Raw genomic sequence first — 19,595 nt, 5'->3', positions numbered from 1 at the left:
TGATTCCTATGGAGAAATAGGAAGGACCCAAGTAGAACCATCATAAAAGATCTACCACCATGATCAACAACAAAGTGGGGTGGTCCACCACCCGACACATCTCGACCGTTGGTTGCTAACATCTTGAAAAAGCTATAAGGTCCAAATTTAATCGTTGTCGTAGCTCCACTAATTACCTTTGTGTATTTAATTTATTACGTGGCATCCTAGACGAGCATGACGACGATATTTATTTATCTATTATGATGCAAAGACTCACAGGAGAATTATATCTAGCATGATTAGCGGATCCCAGCGGGGATCCGCTACCCGTTAATATTATATATGAGACCGGTAACATGCAAAGGACTCGCGTGCGCTGCTTTTGACGGCGCTGCGACGGATGGGACCCAGGCGCATCAAGTCGGCGCATCGAAAGACTGCCACGTGTTGTGTGTCCCAGCTAAATCCATCAGGCGGTCGTGATTTAGCCACGTTTCATCACCCATCATGTTGTTTCTCGTTACCGACTTAAAATAACTGTTGTTCTGGTACGAGCTGTCCTTGTAGCCTAATGGTAGGGGCAAATCGGTAACATTGATTACAAAAAAGTAGAGCTTGACAAGATACGCATCTTTCTTCCTCTTCTTCTAACCGCCGTTAACTTTCTACCACCCCGACAAATTACCCCGTCGCTCTAAAATTGTGCACTAAAATTCCAGTTAAAAATACTACTTCATGTATTAGATGACAGCATAATTAATTATGAGCTAATTAACCACGGTTAAGATTTTAAGCCTCCCTCCCCCACTCCCCGCTATAAAACGTCCCCCCTCTCACGCTCTTCTTTCCTCGTCCCACTCCTCTCCCTCTCTCTCTCTTTCTCTCTCTTTGTTTGCCTGTACCTAGGGAGACACCTTTCTCTCTCCGACCTCTCCAAAAACACTCCTTTCCTTAGTTTCCACCTCTTGCTCAACTACCCGCACCGTCATTTCCCCTCAAAGGATGTCTTCCTTCGACTTCGACTCTGCCTTCGTCCACCTCTTGGTCCTCAAAACCCCATCCCTCCTCGCTCTGATTGTTGTTATGCTCTCCTTCCTTTGGTTCTACCCCGGTGGCATCGCCTGGGCTATAGCCAAGTCCAAGAACTCGATCCCCGGACCCTCTGGCGTTCTCCTCGCTTTCTCCGGCACCGCCGCTCACCGGATTCTCAAGAAGTTATCTTTATCCTTTGGAGCGACCCAGTTGATGGCTTTCTCTATCGGGCTCACACGCTTCGTCGTGTCGAGCCACCCGGACACGGCGAAGGAGATTCTCAACAGCTCGGCCTTCGCCGACCGCCCGATCAAGGAGTCGGCTTTCGAGCTCCTCTTCCACCGCGCCATGGGTTTCGCTCCTTTCGGAGAGTATTGGAGAAATCTTAGGAGGATATCTTCTACCCACTTGTTTAGTCCCCGGAGGATCGCGGCGTTTGGGGAGCATAGGACGGAGATTGGGAGGTCGATGGTGGAGGAGGTAAAGGGTCTAATGGAGAGGGACGGAGTGGTGGAAGTGAAGAGGGTGTTGCATTTTGGGTCGTTAAACAATGTTATGATGAGTGTTTTTGGGAAAAAATTCGATTTTGCGAAGGGTGAGGGGTTGGAATTGGAAGCATTAGTTGGGGAGGGGTATGATTTGCTTAGTGTGTTCAATTGGGGAGATCACTTCCCTTTGTTTCGGTGGTTGGATCTCCAAGGTGTGAGGAAGAGGTGTAGGAGATTAGTGGCCAGGGTTAATGCGTTTGTGGGAAAGATTATAGATGAGCACAGGATGAAGAGTAGAAATGGTGGTGGAGATTTGGGGGATTTTGTTGATGTCTTGTTGGATTTAGAGAAAGAGGAGAGGCTCTCAGAAACTGACATGGTCGCTGTCCTTTGGGTACGTTCCATTTTCCAAAAAGATGAATAATTTTTTTTTATCTTGTTTAATCCATTCGATTGTCATAATTTAATCTTAACTTACTTCCCTTGACTTGAGCTTTCGACATGCTTTTTAAGTAATCAAACAGGTCTTATCCTCTGTAAATTATTATATTTCGTGCGTTGCCAAATCATAATTTTATGCAAGTTTGATGCTGACTTGCTTAAGTTGCACACTTGATTTTGATGACGATATTAAAGCTTATTCCTAGTGTTCATGATTGGTGCTTCGGTTGGTGTCTGATACGTTCCAGTGCCTGTCATGCTTTTGGACACTAGCTGATCTTTTCTTACCATCCTCTCCTTTTCTTGCTCCTCTTCTTATCCTGGTTGCTTTGATGAGGTCCTTTTGCCTTCATACTACTGTGGATGAGCAGTAACAACCACCTTTGCATGGCTTCTCTTAACTACAGGAGATGATATTTAGAGGAACAGACACAGTGGCCATCCTTTTGGAATGGATCATGGCCAGAATGGTACTGCACCAAGACATCCAATCCAGAGTCCAATCTGAGATTGATGCACTAGTAGGGAATTCTCGCCGACAGGTCTCAGATCTCGACATCCCTAAGCTCACTTACCTGCAATCTATTGTGAAAGAAACTCTCAGAATGCACCCCCCTGGCCCTCTCCTCTCCTGGGCTCGTCTCGCCGTTCATGACACTTATGTCGGCGATCACCTCATCCCGGGCGGCACCACCGCGATGGTGAACATGTGGGCGATCACGCACGATGAGCGCATCTGGTCCGATCCTAATGAATTCAACCCTGATAGGTTCATGTTGGAGGATGTAAGCATCTTAGGTTCTGATCTGAGGTTGGCACCATTTGGGTCTGGTAGGAGAGTTTGCCCAGGTAAAGCCTTAGGCCTGGCCACTGTTCAGCTATGGCTTGCTCAGCTTCTTCAAAGCTTCAACTGGGTTCCATCAGAGACAGGAGTGGACCTCACTGAGTGCTTGAACATGTCTCTAGAGATGAAGAATCCTTTGACTTGTAGGGCCATTCCAAGGTTCTGAAAGAAGTATCTGGAGACTATGATAATCTTGTCATCTCCAGGAATATTTTGTAACTTTGTATCTAGTAGTAGCTTTCCTTTTTGTATGAGGTGATATAATTTTCCATATGATGTTATATATGGAGGAAGCCTAGTTGTGCATGTCTTTTGTGACAAACTGGGTGGGTCCTTTTGTGGTGTGTATGGTCATGTACTCTGGGTCTGAACCAACTAGTGTATACATCTTTTGGTATAGAGGTGGAAGAAATATTTCCTCTTGTATCTCTATCTATTAATGTAAATGGCTTTCATAAGAGCTTTCTACTATCAGTATTGCAGAATATCCCATCCCTAATTTATATTTCAGAATCGTCGTTAATTAGCTCCCATAATCTACCCAATCTTGCTTTGTGTAAATAAAGCATGGCTCCACACACACTCCACAACAACTATATGCTAATTAGAGTTGTTGGTCATCCACTAAATTAGATTTACTTCCTAAAGAAGACAGCAGACTAATCTTTGATTTGACTTTACAGTACAACTCCCACGAAATGATTGCGGAATAAGAATCCAACCCTATGATATGATTCCAAGATACTTCTTTTTTCCTGGGACACAAATCACCGATAGAATATTTGAAGCATCTGGAAAGCCTGTTTCCTTTTCTCGTCTGGGAAATGGAGGAAGAGAACATGAGATTTGAATATACTATCTCTCTCAAGGCATTTCACATGATATCTCCTCTCCCTGTGCATGATTTAATCAACCTCTGTCTACTTATTCCTGGGCTCCTGCATTTGTCTTGTTAATGTTTTTGTTTATATGGGCAGCAGTGAAGGCCAATGAAGCGAATTTCTCTTGTCTTGACCACAGCATACATTAGAAAGAGACTTGTATCCCTTTGACCACCACTTCGAGTCCATCTATAATCACTCTCTAAGTCATTTCCTTTCCAAGCTTTGTGAAGGCGGGGGACCTACATGGTCAAAATAATGGAGATTCCAACTAAATAACTCTTTGGCAATTGAATGTGTTAGTGATTTCACCAATAGCCATGGCATAAGAAATTATCAAGTTTCAAAACCTCCATATTGACATAGATTGACTGAAGACTTAAAAGCTTTAGTCAGTTAAGAAGGCATTTTACTTAGAAAAAATTCAAGTGTCTTTCATCCTAAAGCTGATGATTTGAAGGGGTGAGGTCAGGAACTCTGAAGCATGTGACAAAATCATCACTGTCACATTCATTACTTAGAAAGAGTCATTCCTCTGAGCATGCTGTCATAATTGTATTTGCTTGCACAGTACAACGAAATGGCCACTTTCGTGAATCATGCTAATTATGATTGTCATCATATCTCAGGCAGAAAGCTTGCTTCTTTTTCCAATAATATATTGATTGATTGGTGGAGAGTAAAGGTGGAATCCTATAGTTAGTATGCAATTTCCTATGGGCTTCTTCAGGTTTTCAGCGCAAAAGGGATCAGCTTCTGATAGTTTTCTACTACCAAGTTGTATGGACTGGTGGGGCTAATGACCAAGTACATTGCATGGCTTCACTAAGCATGGTGTCTGTTATTATCCTATATCATCATTTCAACATCATGGACGCTAGGAGTCTTGTAGTGGGTAGCATATCCAACGGCACGACCCGTTTATGCTATATTATATTTGGATTAAATCAGACACTTCTTAGAGACCAAGATCCTTGACGGTGAATCTTTTTGGATATTCTAAGTAACTAAGTAAGTAATTAGATATTTTAATTTGCAAATAGGTGAGTCTAGTACTCACAAGCAGAGGTACTTCCTCACAATCCTTCAAAACATTTGTGCTCAATACACAGGGGAGTACACTACGATGGGTGCAAGTACTTTGAAGTTGATCAGAGATTTCTTGTCAAAACTCTCCTTTGAAGGTAACCAACCATGTACCAATAATTGTCTGTTTTGAACTTTGAATGCAACAAGATTCTGATATATATGGATAATCTGACCAAGAATTATGAAAAGGACATGACCCTAAGTCAGATTTCACTATCAATTTGATGATTTATCTGAAGCTTGAAAATATCCTTGGATAGTGATATGCTGGACTATCTATTAATCCATGCATATAATTTGACGCTTAGTCTGTTCAGTCAATGGAATAGTTAACCTTTAAACTAAATCGGTTGTCGCTCTTGCTGATTTCGTGTAGTGAAGAAGGGTACGATTGCTGATTGGTTATAAAATCTACCAAAAGAATTAAAAAAAGGTTTGCTGCAAGTTGCTGTTGCTGAAGTCATAGGTACTCCAAACTATTGCTTAAGGAACTAGTCTTCATAAAGTTCAAGACTTGCTAAATATAGTGCAGAAGGTGGTTAATTATCAAAGTCACTTGAAAGGAAGCACACCTCCTTGGAAAGTCCTCAATAGTCCATTTGGATGTTATGAAGAAGGTTGAAAGATTTCAATGTCTGAAATGGAAAAGAACGCAATAGATAAGATTGTTTTCGGTCCTCTGTATTGGATAGGAAAATGCATGGAATAAGGATCTTTTTGGACAAATGATAGAAGATCACAGAAGCAACTCAGATCATTTAATTGGACTTATAAAGAAAAGTTGTGTGCTAATCCACTTTCACAAAAATTCTTTCTTCATCCAGAGAAGGTTTATTTTATGGAGATTATAGCAGAGTTAATGTTCTTATACCCTTCCTAGCATTACATTGGCTGTCATCCAGATTCTCTCTGGTGACCATTAAATGGACAAAAAAATTAAATTAAATTCCTAGTGGTGTTTGTACCAAAAAGGATTAGATTAGTTACCTCGAAACCTTAGAAAGAAACAAATACCGACTTGGGCCCAGAATAACAAGTATGCAGACCTGATTATTGTTCTATAATCTCTCAGAAGACCCTAAAAGGAGTGTTTGCTAGGATGCAATGGATAGAGCAGTAAAGTTTCTAATCTCAAATGGATAAGAGAATTACTACCACCTAAGCAAGCATACAACGAAATTTGATTTGGTGTGCTTCATTTTCTGATATACATACAGTGATATAAATGTGTTAAGCATTCAGATAGTTCTGAAAGCTGCAAAGGAATTCCTCTGTACATATTCTCTGAAAGCAACTTATTTTAATAGAGAGAAAATATTTCAAATATCAAAGTGAAGAGTCCAGCTTCTAAGCCTGCAATATGATGGTAAGGAGCTTGGCTCAGATTTAGATAATTTACGCACAATTAAAATCAATTAATGAGGCCTTCCGATATGACTGACAGTATGAACAATCGAAATATTCTACCATGTAAATGATTGAGCAATTATCTAAGATAAAATTGTCTCTCTCTGTCTTTGTCTCGGTCCTTGTTATTGTGTCGATTAAAGAGGAACTTTGCCTAATCGAAGACTAAGTTTCTCCTGCCTGGCTATTCTCCTAATGGCTAGCACTTGATCAATCTAGAAATGCCTCTCAAATAATTTGCTTGACTATGTGAATGTTGTCAATTAATTGATGTTTATCTCTTGCCTACAAGTTAGGACAACCTTCTCATTAATGTGCTACAAGAAAGACAGACTGAGGAAGAAACTTGTGGACATAAAGAAAGGCACATTGATTCATGGAAAGGCCTATCTCCACCAACAATGATTAATGTAAGCATGTCTGAATTAAAGGACTTCCAAAATGGTTGTCGATGATTAATGCATGAGTCATGCTTGCCATGCTCTCATGTTCACAATACCTCCGTTAACTTATCCGGCCGATGCCGATACTGGAAAACTGAACTGATTGGCAGAAGAGCAAAAGAAGCTAAAATTGAATTATATGTTCATTGCATTCAGTTCATGGTTCCAAGGAAAAAAAAAGGTCTAATTGCAGGTACCAGCCCAATAAATCTTTGGGCCTTAACCTTGAATTCAAAGCGAGGAACCATTTCAAACTTAACAAAAATATGGGCCAGCTCCACTTATCATCATGCTTGGCCAATAAATTCTTTCAGTAGCTGAATCCAGCTCATCTACTGCATCCAGAGTCAGACTTGAGATTTTATATTGGATTAGATTCCTTTAGAAATACTTTTTGTCAGCACAACTCTTTCCAAGAAGTAACCATCCCTACCTCATAAATTTTTCTTTCTTTCTTTCTTTTTCTCCTCATGGGCATGGGTGCTTCTCTTAGATACCAGCTACCTACCAGACGACAAACTTAAAATGAGTTCAAAACAGAGTTACATGGAATGGCCCAATTAGAGTACCATGATGGCATTATGTGGACATGAGGGGAGACAGAGAGGAAGAGTGGAGGATTGGTTAGATACTGAAGAAGGATAGTAAACTAAGCAACCAAATGGTGGTGTTTAAGAGACAAGGACAATGGGAACAGAACCTTTTTCTCTCATAGGAATCTTCAGATGAGAAGTTAGATGTGAGCATCAACTGACACAAAGCTGATTCGTCCACACGTCGACAGCTCATTCGAACAAGTGTCCTCGCCCTCTCCAGATTAATATAATGTCCTTTCAAGTAGACAAATATGCACTACAATCACGATATACACACCAAGAAGTTATATGAATTCAAATATCATTAAGTCAGGGGGTGTTTTGGGTTGAGATTGCTTAACGTGATTTGTGACTTAATTCCACTAGTTAATTGCATTAGCAAATATTCTAAATAACTATAGTTGTTGTCATATGAGTGTCGCGTAAGTGGGATAAATTGTTGTTTGAGAAAATATTTTAATAAATTGCTTCTTAAGATATTGATTTGTATAGTAATATATTTTGGAAGAGAATTGTTTTCGGTAAGAGAGTTTTCTTGTCTTAAAGAACTTTAAAAAGTTGTTCTAAAGTAATAGAAAATGTTGATAAAAAGAGCGAATTTATGAACTTCTGACAGCGATTTACTTGAAGAATTTATATGATTGCTTAAATGATTAAAACTGAAGTAGTTTTGTAAATAATCTGTATATAAAAATAAAAATAAAATTCGACGAAAGCCAGCAATTTTATCTTACAAGTGGTGTAGGAGGTTTGGGTACACGTAGTAACGAGCAGTTGGGGGGAGAGAGAGAAAGAGAGAGGAGATTGCTTCTCGTTTTCTCTCTCTTCGAGGCTGTCCTTCTTTACCCAAAGCCAAGTCTTTGGATCTTTTTTTAAATTAAATTATATTCTCCTTCTGGCTGCCGACTACTATAAAGATTGAAGAATACTTAACAAGTTGCTAGTTTCTTCCGCACAGGGGGGAGAGAGAGAGAGGAAATCAAGAGGTGAGTCTAAAGTGACTTCTTCCAATTAGTTTAGTGATTTAGAATGGATTATTATATAAGTTTTGATGGCACCCACCTTCGATTTCTCTGCTCTCCTCATATTGTGGGTTCTCTTCTTCTCCTTTGTTTCCTTCCGTTTTCTTCTTCTCGTACTAAAGAGATTTTATTGGTTGGTTTGCTATGAATTAAGATGTGAGTTTCTATATGTGGGTTTGTTCTCTTTTGGTGGAATTGATGATCTTTTGTGTTTATCCAGCATTGGCAGTTCTTTGTTTCTTTCTTTCTATGTCGTAGAAATAAAAAAGTTGGGTCACTTTTTTTTTCCTTTCTTTCTATTTACTATATTGTCTGTTTTGTTTAATTGGGGTAAGGGGGAGATTGGGTTAATAGTGGGAAAGGCCACAAGAATCCTCCCAATGTGAAATGTCGTTCGTTTTCTTACCTTTTGTTATGTATCGTAGTGAAAAAAAATATCCTCCTGAGCTTACCTTGACCTGTCATTGTTTTGTTTCTGGTGTTTTTTAATCTCATATTACTACTATTGGATTTTTATGGTTTGGCCCTGCTAATTGTTTGACTGAAGGACTTGGAACATCGAGAAGGATTTCTGCTATGAGATAACGACTACTTTGGATTTTTCCTGACATGTTCCTTTCTCTAATATGATTCAAGAATCTTAACTTGTCGGATTTGAGAAATTTGTTACAAACTGAAGGGTTGCAGGAATTTTGGTTTGGCTTTCATTTGAAAGGTAGAAGCTAAAATGTTGTTTTCAGTAGTTTTTCAGCCTAAAATTTCTTGTACCTAATTATCTAAGTAGCTTTTCTCTAATTGCTTTTTGTAATGAGAGTAAGAAAGATCACACTAGAGAAGCTTCTCCTTCTTCCTTATCTTTCTTTCTTTTTTCACAAAGATGCTTCTTCTTTTTCAATAGTTTACTACTGTTGTTGGTATAACCATTTCTTTTGGAAACATAGTATATTTTTCACTATGCATCTGATCTTTGTTCCTAGATTTTGCTTGATCATAACACATGACAGTGCATAGAAAATTTTGGTATGCCTAAGGATATGATTTTCTTTGGTTCATCATGTTATTGCTTATTTGTAAAGTTCAATGCAGCTTCTTTTGTCCTTCCTGGTTGGTCAGTTTGGTTAGTTCACTTCAACATTAGTGCCTAACTGAATTGCTTCGCATTTAGTTGCGGTGAATGTTTGACTAATATGGTTTTGTGATAAGGATGTAAATATCCATTCTGAAGGAAAGGCGCTTGCACTGCTAAGTGTTTCACCTTTTCTGACTCAGTTCTCTATGATCTTTTTAAGCAGTGCTCTTTTAGCTGAACTCTAGCAATCTGACAAAACTATGGCTGCTTGCGGTGATCTGAAGGAAAGACGCGACTTGAGAATTTACAGTAATTTGGATGATCTTACCACTGAATTGGCAGAATACATCGCTTGCATCTCTGAGATATCAGTGAGGGAGAGAGGATCATTTGCGATTGCTCTATCTGGAGGGTCACTGGTCGATTTGATAGGGTAAAAGCTAATTCCTGAAACTACTATATTGGTTGTTGCATTGGATTATTTATCAACATTATAAATGTTATGTGAATTGATATAGGAAACTCTCTGGAACTCCTTTTCTCTGGACCGTTGATTGGTCAAAATGGCACATCTTCTTCACTGACGAACGGGCAGTTGCAAAGAATCACATGGATAGCAATTACAAGCAAGTGAAGGACGCGTTTCTCTCCAAGGTATATGATTAAGACCATACATTAATGTTACACAATGTACTAAACAAACTTAACAATGTGTGTTATCTTCATTTGATGGACTTCGCTAAACAAACCTATGTTCTATTTGCTTTTGTAGAACTAGCCACAGTGATTCTAGTAGCATTTTAAAGTGGTTCAAAGAATCTTCATTTCATTGCGCTAATTGTCATGATTAAGAAAGTACACACCTTCTTTAATAGTTGTGGTGGGCCTGTCCCCAAGACAACTATTACAGTCCTTGCTTTATAATATGAGGAAATACAGGGATGCACATTTCTCTCAGTTGTCTCTGATCTTCTTGGTGTGATGTTTGTTTCGCTTGGATTTTGAAGTATCTCAAAGGATCTTTATTCTTTATCACAATTCATGCGGTAAATAATTAATTGATAAATAGCTGCTCTACTTATCCTGAGAAGTTCTTTCTTTGGCTCACAGCTGCTGTACTTGTCAGTTTATCATGGTTCATATCCTGAAACAAGCATCTACATGTAACATACTTGCCAGGTACCTGTGCCCCCCAGCCATGTGTGCTCCATCAATGACAATGTCTGCGTGGAGACAGCGGCTCACGAGTATGAATTTGCCATACGCCAGCTTGTAAGAGTTCGGACAATTGACGTCTCCGTGAGCAAGGATTGCCCCAAGTTCGACCTCATCCTCCTCGAGATGGGCCCAGATGGGCATGTGGCTGCATTGTTTCCCTCCCACCCTGCTCTCAGAATTGAAGACAATTGGGTTACGTACATCATTGATTCTCCAAAGACCCCGCCTGAGAGGATCACCTTTACGCTCCCTGTTATCAACTCTGCATCAAATGTGGCCATTGTGGCTGCAGGCGAAGACAAGGCTGACGCCGTTCTCCTTGCAATTGCTGAATCGGGCAAGGATAAGCACAAGTTCAATGCATGTTCGCCACCCGCCCAAATGGTTGATCCTGCTGATGGGAAGTTGGTTTGGTTCTTGGACAAGTCAGCTGCCTCAAAGCTTGACTCAGATGATGCTGGTTCTTCTCAGCAATTTTAATCATGAAGTTCTCACCAGCTTTTAGCTTGGTTAATACTCCTTTTGTTCTTTTAGGGAGTCAGCGTCACAATTTTACATGTCTATTTGCCAAAAGATTGGAGTCCAATAACTGGCTTAAGCAACAGTCAGAGATATTTACATGGAGTTAGAGAGAGGGATTTTATTGTTATTTCAATAGTTGAACTCATCAAGAGTGATAATTGTAAAAGAACTGAGGTTGATGAATACAAGGAGATGATATTCATTAAATGTAAGGTTTTCGGACATTGGTTTACATTTCCAGCATTCCATGAATCCTAGACACTTCAGGTGCCATGACATGTTACTACTGCTGCTCAAACTATCACAGCCTATGCCTCTTGTCAATTTTACGGGTCTCAAAATTGGTTTATGCTTCCATGCCAACAAGACTTACGTGTAAGACCAACAGACAAAACTTAGTCAACCAACAGACACATCTTGATCAGCCCAAATAAGTTCTACTCTATGGTGTTCCTCTCCCAAATGGGCAGCCATCCAGCATGTAAAACTTAATCAGGCAACAACTTCTTCCATCGTGTGATATTCTTTCTCTGTCATGGATCTTACTCTATAATGTTCAGAGTTGGAGATAACCAGCTTTTCTTTTGGAGGGAACCCACGAACTCGTGCGAGCAACCATTGGTCAATGACACCAGAATCAGTAGCATCAGTCTGCATTCTGCAATTGAATAAAATAGCAAATGATCTAATGGTGGTCGCCCAATGAAAGATTTTTATAGTAAATTAATGAGACAGAGACATTCTTATCCAAAGCATATGCTTTAGTTGTAGTCCAGATCTTAGAATCGAACACTGTGAAAAAAAGAGAGTTGAGCTCTTTCTCTCTCCTCTCCTCTCCTCCTCCTTCTCCCTCCCCACCTCCATTGCTGCATTCTTGCAGCAAAGACTCCTCTACAAGCCCAGCAATGGATGTGGGTTTCGCCTCTTCCTTCTTTTCAAAGGCCAGATCCATCTCAAAGCTCGCACCTTTAGCTGCATCTCTTGTATTAATTGTACTCTCCTCTAGTATAACTCCAACAGGTCCGTACCAAGATCCCTTTTTTCATAAAGTGCTTATCAAGATCCGATCTTTTTAGTGTTGGATTTGTTATTTTGGTTGGTGGAGAGGTCTCGTGCATCAGCTCCATCTCCTGGGTTTTGGATCTTGGAGGTATATCGATGGGGTCATGAGGAAAGCTACGTCATTTGGCTGTTGGAATCGGAGAAACGGGAAAAAAGATTCTTCCTTTCTATTTCTTATTTAGATTCTATTGCATGTCAATGCGACTTGATTTTGGTATCTGCCGGAGAAATTAAAGATCCATAAGTTTAGTCCTTCCAGGTCAATTGAGTGCGTACTTCCAAATCCATCAATTTAATCTTTTGTAGGAGTAAAGAAGCATCCTAACCTTCCCATATTTATATTACTAGTTCCGAACTATAAATTGGATCTCTTCCTGAAATGGGAAATGGAGCATTCTAGATTTGCAAAGGGAGTGTATTTTTATGAATACTTGATATAGCAAATATACTAATTTTCTCTTTTCTAGCATTTGATATAGTATAAAAAAAAAAAGAACACGCACTTAGTACTTAAATCCAACTTTTGTGCTTTCTATTGTAAGAGATCTGTTATAGATCAAGTTGTCAGAGGGGTTGACTGTGGACAGGGATGAGAAATACTTCAAATAGTAGATCTGATGAGGGATACGAGGAATCAGGAGAAAATTCTCTCTCTTGAAACTTTATCTTCTACCTTGTCAATATGTGGGGATGTCTTAGAATAGAGTGAACTAATTTTTGCTTCATGACTTCCAATTTGCTAGCATGGATTGCTGTTTTACAGAAACAATGTTTGAAGCAACTCTAATGAATCCTCTTCATTATTTTTACAGAAGCTTATGATTCACTTGACCCAACTGGCAACATCACAATTAAGTGGGATATTATGCAGTGGACTCCCGATGGATATGTGGTAAGTAAACACTAATTCTGTCATTATTAAACGCTCATGGAAGTTTCACTACGTAATGGAAACATAAGCGCAGATGGCATCTCCAAATTTTCAGTAGACATCTTAGATATGCTAATGTTACCAATTATACTACCAGCGTGCTGTTTATAGGTTTTTATACGAAGAACTTACATATGCCGTCTACTCTTCCAGGCTGTTGTCACAATGTTCAATTTCCAACGATACCGTCATATCCAAGCACCTGGATGGACACTTGGATGGACATGGGCAAAGAAGGAGATGATTTGGTCGATGGTTGGGGCACAAACTACTGAGCAGGGTGATTGCTCAAAATTTAAAGGGAGCACCCCACATTGTTGTAAGAGGGATCCAACAATAGTTGATTTACTTCCAGGGACTCCATATAATATGCAGATAGCAAATTGCTGCAAAGGAGGGGTTATTAGTTCATGGGTTCAGGATCCAGCTAATGCCGTTAGCTCGTTCCAGGTCGCTGTAGGTCGTGCTGGCACTACCAATAAGACTGTCCTTCTCCCCAAAAAATTCACACTTCGAGCTCCAGGGCCTGGTTATACGTGTGGAATAGCGAGGGTTGTGAGTCCCACAAAGTTTGTTTCCCAGGATGGAAGGAGAATAACCCAAGCTCTAAGTAAGTGGGATGTTGATACCTCAATATATCTATACTAGGGTACTTGAAGTGACAGTTTTCATGCAACTTGTTCAGCATCTGGGCTGTCTGGTAGTAATTCAGAAGTGTTTAAAGTCATTGAAATACTAAAGCATTCTATCCAGTAATAGGGTGAAAAAACCACACATCTGCCGTCCCGAAACCCCACAGTGATAGGAGTCTTATCCACCTAAACACCTTTTTGTTTGTTTGTTTGTTTGTTTTTGCTTTCAACTATCATATCTGACGAAGAAAATTTTCTTCTGCAGTGACATGGAATGTTACATGTACATATTCCCAATTTCTTGCTCAGAAGACTCCAACATGCTGTGTATCCCTCTCATCTTTCTACAATGACACAGTTGTCAATTGCCCAACATGCTCCTGTGGCTGCCAAAACAATAAAACTCAACCAGGAAGCTGTGTGGAGTGAGTAACATATTATCATTGTCATTCTTTTTATCGTGAAAGCTTCTTATTATTACTATGAAATCGATGGTTATATGCTATTTGACAGGGGAGATTCTCTAGCTTCTGCCATCAATGGCCCTGGAAAAACCGTCTTCCAACCTGTGGTCAAATGCACTTCTCATATGTGTCCAGTAAGAATACGCTGGCATGTTAAACTCAACTATAAGGAGTATTGGCGAGTGAAGATTACCATAACGAACTTCAACTACCACATGAATTATACCCAGTGGAATTTAGTTGTCCAGCATCCTAACTTTGACAATGTCACTAAGCTCTTTAGCTTAAATTACAAATCAGTCACTTCACCTGGATCTGCTATAAGTAAGTTGTCCTACAACTAAGTTGCTCCAATATTCATGCTTCTTGGCTGTCTTATAGAATCTTGGCATTGATGTGTTGTTAATCATCTGTGATATAATAGCAAAAAAAGATCATTTCTATCTACAATCAAACTCCCTTATTCTATTCTCATGAGTATATGATAGGGCAATATGCATCACACATGCTTCAGATTTGCCTATTTTGATGCAAGATTCTGTACCGTTTGACAATAGTCATGACTCATAATGCTTCTTAAGCGATGATATGGTCTTCCTGCATATCTTGGAACTTGACAAAAATGGATCGATTTCTCTTTTTCAGATGACACAGCAATGCTTTGGGGAGTAAAAAACTACAATGATTTACTCATGGAAGCTGGTCCGCTAGGGAACGTGCAGGCAGAAATTCTTTTCCGGAAGGACTTAGCTACTTTCGCTTTTGGTAAAGGATGGGCATTCCCAAGACGAGTATACTTCAATGGTGACAATTGTGTCATGCCACCTCCAGATGCTTATCCATGGTTGCTGAATGCTGTAGGAGACGGCGACAATTGATGACCCCTTAAATAGTAATATAATTTTGAGTTATATTTGTTTAGAGTGTTTTTCGCTTATTGTCATTGTAAGGTCATCCATTGTTTTTCATTTTTAGAGTTAACGAAGAATTTAATTTTTCATCTACTTTGTAAGAATTGGTGTGAACCTATTGTCTAAAGGCGGAGGTGTAAAATCTCTTCTTTTTTTGGTTGGCATCTTTCATGCATCCACCTTCTCCATATCACATCCAATCTATAGTTTCACATCACTAGTCGTTTATCAAAAAGCCCCTTGATTCTTCTGATCATGGCATTTTGGATGGTGTTGGCGTGCTTATTTATGTACATGAAGTGAATGGCTTCATTGATTCTCCAAAGACCCTTCCTGAGAGGATAACCTTTACGCTCCCTGTTATCAACTCTGCATCAAATGTGGCCATTGTGGCTGCAGGCGAAGACAAGGCCGACGCCATTCTCCTTGCAGTTGCTGAATCGGGCAAGGATAAGCACAAATTCAATGCATATTCGTCACCTGCTCGAATGGTTGATCCTGCTGATGGGAAGTTGGTTTGGTTCTTGGACAAGCCAGCTGCCTCAAAGCTTGACTCAGATGATGCTGGCTCTTCTCTGCAGTTTAACTCATGAAGTTCTCGCCAGCTTTTAGCTTGGTTAATACTCCTTTTGTTCTTGTAGGGACTCAGGGCCACAATTTTACATGTCTATTGGCCAAAAGGTTGGAGTTTAATAACGGGCTTACGCAACAGTCAGAGATATTTACATGGAGTTAGAGAGAAGGATTTTGTTGTTACTTTCAATAGTTGAACTCATCAAGAGTGATAATTGTAAAAGAACTGAGGTTGATGAATACAATCAAGGAGCTGATATTAATTAAATGTAAGGTTTTTGGACATTGGTTTACATTTACAGCATTCCATGAATCCTAGACACTTCAGGTGCCATGACATGTTAGTACTAACTGCTCAAACTATCACAGCCTATGCTCTGTCAATTTTACGGATCTCAAAATTGATTTATGCTTCCATGCCAACTCGAGTTATGTGTAAGACCAACAGACAAAACTTGGTCAACCAACATACACATCTTGATCGGCCCAAATAAGTTCTACTGTATGGTGTTCCTCTCCCAAATGGGCAGCCATCCAGCATGTAAACCTTAATCAGGCAACAACTTCTTCCATCTTGTGATATTCTTTCTCTGTGCGATATTCTTTCTCTGTCATGGATCTTACTCTATAATGTTCAGAGTTGGAGATATCCAGCTTTTCTTTTGGAGGGAACCCATGAACTCGTGCGAGCAACCACTGGTCAATGACACCACAATCAATAGCATACTTGATCATGTGCTCTAAGTACATCTTATCAGTTGCTAGATGCGGTTGTACTGTCAACATCCTCATGAGAGCTGAAATAAGAAGAAAAGGGCATGAGGATATCGATGCTTCAATTGGAAAAAAAATGTCATGAAGAACAAGAGCATCAGCCTGCAATTGAATAAAATATGCTATATATAGTCTCTATTGCATCAAAGATCACCATCGATCAGAAAGGGTGCAAGTTATAAATCTCATACCTGCAACAATGGCATCACCTGACATTGACATGTCACAGGTGAAGGGAGTAATAGGTGGGTCTTCCATCCCATGGACCCATCCATTGTGCTTCTGTGTGTAATAGTGTATTTTGGATGTTCCATTTGTCACAAATAGGACCTTGAGATTATCATGCCACAAACGCATAATCTCGTCTGGCTTGTGGTGGATGAATTTAGATTTGTCGTTATCTTTGGTATCAAATTTCTCTACAGGTTCAATATCACAGAGAAATTCAAGCTCTTGTTTGGTGACTTCAATAATATCAGCAGCATTCCATGCTTCCTGAATGAATGACCTAGTTTCCTCACTGGACTTCCATAGAGGCAACGGAAGGTTAGGATCAAAGAATATGACACCTCCAAATTTCTTTGAAATCTTGATTGCTTGCATTAATGTTGATCTCATGTCTGGATCAAGCAAGGCTGATGAATTGAAATAGAACATCTTTGCCTGCATCCACAGCAGAAAAGGTCAGTTACGGACTGCACCATTTCTCTGCGAACTTTGACCACTTGGCCTTCTTCACACTACCCTGCTAGATATTAATATTAGATTCCATTGACTACATAAGAAGATACCATAATTTCACTATTTCTTCAATTTCCAAACGTTTATTTAGCAGGATGTCATTAAGGAAGAAAAAAAAATCAGGCTTACAGTGTCTAACAAAAGTTTTGGATGCCACTTGCACAATCAGTGATCATGCCAGGTAATATTGTTACTGAGATTCTATAGAAGAGTGGCAATTAATTACAGAAATGCATGTTCTGCCACTTAGATTAGTATTCCCTCGGCTCTCAGTATATATGCATATCATATAAATAAAAACCTTAATATTTCAAGATTTACCAGATAACTGGCCTGGAAAACTAATACATACATACAGGAAGTGAGCAAGAAAAAAGGCATCATTAGCATATAAAGGGTGTCTCTGAGAAAATAGATATTTTACCTCTTTTAAGACATCAATGTTGATATCAGAGATCAAAATGCTATCTTCAGCACAAGAATTAACACAGCTCATTCTTAAACCACCTTTTCGCACAATCTTCATGCAGGATACTGCTGTAGGTTTTGAACTGTCAATTGTCACTGATCGAGTCTGTACATTATTCATATTCAAATAATAGAGAATATTTTGACCATATTCATCATCCCCAAGTTTTCCCATAAATGCAACCCGACCACCTATAGCTGCGAGAGCAACTGCAACACTGGAGGATGGCCCTCCAGGTGCTCTTATGAACTTATGTGGAGACCAGAACATATCCTTCATCGCATCATGAATCTCGCGATCTATCAATCGGTTAGCTGGCCTTCCAGAAGGTAAAAATGCAAACTGGGCTGCTCCAAAGCAGCAAACAAGGGGTGGCCAACTATAGGTAAAACTAATATCCTCTCCACCGTCTTCTTTTAATAACATCTCCTTTTCATCGTTTATAACATTTGTGGACGTAGGCTCAAGATCATTAAGTCCTTCGCTAGTTCTCAAGTCCTTTGCAGAGTCAATTTTTTTTCTGCTTTTCCTCTTAGAAGCTTTTGGTTTAACACTCTCTTCCTCTGAGCTTGACACAGGAGTAGCTGCAAGTATCAGGAGAAGTACAATAAGATATCCCTGCATGTTCAAGTTACTCGTACCACTTTAACAAGATGCGATCAAGCTAACTGCTCAAGCTATAACTAGCAAAACTTGCTGCTTTATACCAAAGAATCTTAAGCTATGATACTAGATAAAGCAAAAGGATTACCTTTCTTTCGGCCTCTCCTGGTAACCTTTTTGGTTTCTTCAGCAGATACCAGTTCTGTATTTTTCTCCTCTTTGTTTGCAAGACTGATTGTATCCTTGGAGCTCTCATCTGGAGTTTCTGAAGCAACTTTCTTTCTACTACGTCTGGGAGCTCGTTTACCACTCTTAGAATCTTTTACGCTAGTTTCTCCATCACTTGCATCTTCCACCTCAATCTTTGATGCACTTTTCTTGGAAGCCGCTCCAGTATACCAGTTATGCAGTCTCAAGTTGTTATGGTAAATCATATTTGGTAGAGAAAGGTTCGACCGACAGTGCAATTGGCCCCTGTCCAGATTAAAGCAACCACGACATATGAGTGAATATCTTAAGGTACAACCCTCTTTTTCTTTTTAATTTATTAAACAGAGTGTTATAGTATTATGTCTTATACTACTTGAACGTGATTCTAGAGTCAAATGTAACAACTTCACAAGAAAAATAAGTTCTTTCTTTAGACAGTGCATAGTGACCTACTGATTCCATTCAGAATAAATCAGGATTAAGCATGCATACGTAATAACATCAAATTAGTTTGTCGGATACAAGGAAAATAGTATCTCCTAGTTCAAGAACAACAAACCAAATACAGCAATTAACTTTTACCTCTCCAGGAGCACTAAACTATCTACAAAATTATTCTCTTTCTAAGATACTAAGATTTCCAGCATCCAAACGGAAAATAAAAAATATTGCGTTCATGATCGCAGTGGAGGCATACCTCCTTAATTCACACCACAAAACATCAATGAGAAAATATGGGAAAATTTGTTCAAATCCTGCCAATGACAAATCATGATACAAATCTCCAGATGCAAAAGGTCACAACCCTTACACCATCCTTCCAACTCTACTCAGCAGAGAAAGTTTTAAGAGAAACCCACAAAAGGAGATGTAAAAGATTCACGGGCTTGCAAGATCTTAGAGAACTTAACATAACCCAATACTCCACCAATCACCTTAAACAAGTGACAATTCATCCAAAGTAAAGAGAAAGAGAAGGACCTGAGCAAAGGGAGAGGGACTGCGAAGAGAAGAGAAGCCATGATTCAAGAAAGTTCTCTCTTTGATGTTTTACAAGCCGAGACTCCTCACTGCCGCCATTAATTGGTTACCTCCGTGGAGTTAAGGTCATGGGAGAGTTGAAACCAAAAGGCGGAAGAGGAGAGAACAAAATCCATGGATTGCGCTGAAGTAAGATTACTGCATTGCCCA

General features: G+C 39.5%; 4 protein-coding genes across 5 annotated transcripts; 3 read left to right on the top strand and 1 right to left on the bottom strand.

Annotated features, from left to right (window-relative positions):
• The first annotated feature begins 845 nt into the window (after positions 1-845).
• On the top strand, positions 846-3,256 carry LOC140761929 (cytochrome P450 78A5-like). Its single transcript, XM_073099470.1, has 2 exons — positions 846-1,896; positions 2,351-3,256. Exons 1-2 carry the CDS (start codon positions 985-987, stop codon positions 2,951-2,953), a joined length of 1,515 nt encoding a protein of 504 aa, XP_072955571.1. The 5' UTR covers positions 846-984; the 3' UTR covers positions 2,954-3,256.
• A 4,757-nt stretch (positions 3,257-8,013) lies between these two features.
• Positions 8,014-11,264, top strand: LOC140763016 (probable 6-phosphogluconolactonase 2). Of its 2 annotated transcripts, none has more exons than XM_073101039.1 (4): positions 8,014-8,189; positions 9,518-9,727; positions 9,813-9,948; positions 10,474-11,264. In XM_073101039.1, exons 2-4 carry the CDS (start codon positions 9,555-9,557, stop codon positions 10,990-10,992), a joined length of 828 nt encoding a protein of 275 aa, XP_072957140.1. In that variant the 5' UTR covers positions 8,014-8,189; positions 9,518-9,554; the 3' UTR covers positions 10,993-11,264. The 2 variants fall into 2 exon arrangements, with proteins under 2 accessions (XP_072957140.1, XP_072957141.1); XM_073101040.1 differs by lacking the exon at positions 8,014-8,189 and adding an exon at positions 8,363-8,381.
• Positions 11,265-11,812: 548 nt separating this feature from the next.
• On the top strand, positions 11,813-15,701 carry LOC140762323 (COBRA-like protein 3). The gene is made up of 6 exons (XM_073100056.1): positions 11,813-12,054; positions 12,909-12,988; positions 13,181-13,637; positions 13,925-14,084; positions 14,173-14,447; positions 14,769-15,701. Exons 1-6 carry the CDS (start codon positions 11,940-11,942, stop codon positions 14,999-15,001), a joined length of 1,320 nt encoding a protein of 439 aa, XP_072956157.1. The 5' UTR covers positions 11,813-11,939; the 3' UTR covers positions 15,002-15,701.
• A 279-nt stretch (positions 15,702-15,980) lies between these two features.
• On the bottom strand, positions 15,981-19,575 carry LOC140762320 (fructokinase-like 2, chloroplastic). Its single transcript, XM_073100050.1, has 5 exons — positions 19,386-19,575; positions 18,343-18,668; positions 17,547-18,175; positions 16,573-17,044; positions 15,981-16,404 (listed from the first exon to the last, which is right to left on the bottom strand). Exons 1-5 carry the CDS (start codon positions 19,424-19,426, stop codon positions 16,160-16,162), a joined length of 1,713 nt encoding a protein of 570 aa, XP_072956151.1. The 5' UTR covers positions 19,427-19,575; the 3' UTR covers positions 15,981-16,159.
• Between the last annotated feature and the right edge of the window lie 20 nt (positions 19,576-19,595).

Source organism: Typha angustifolia, chromosome 7 (genome assembly GCF_048772165.1).
Source record: "Typha angustifolia cultivar Huaian chromosome 7, ASM4877216v1, whole genome shotgun sequence".
NCBI lineage: Eukaryota > Viridiplantae > Streptophyta > Magnoliopsida > Poales > Typhaceae > Typha > Typha angustifolia.
Note: the sequence above shows the minus strand (reverse complement) of the source record. Positions and strands in the feature narration are given on the sequence as shown.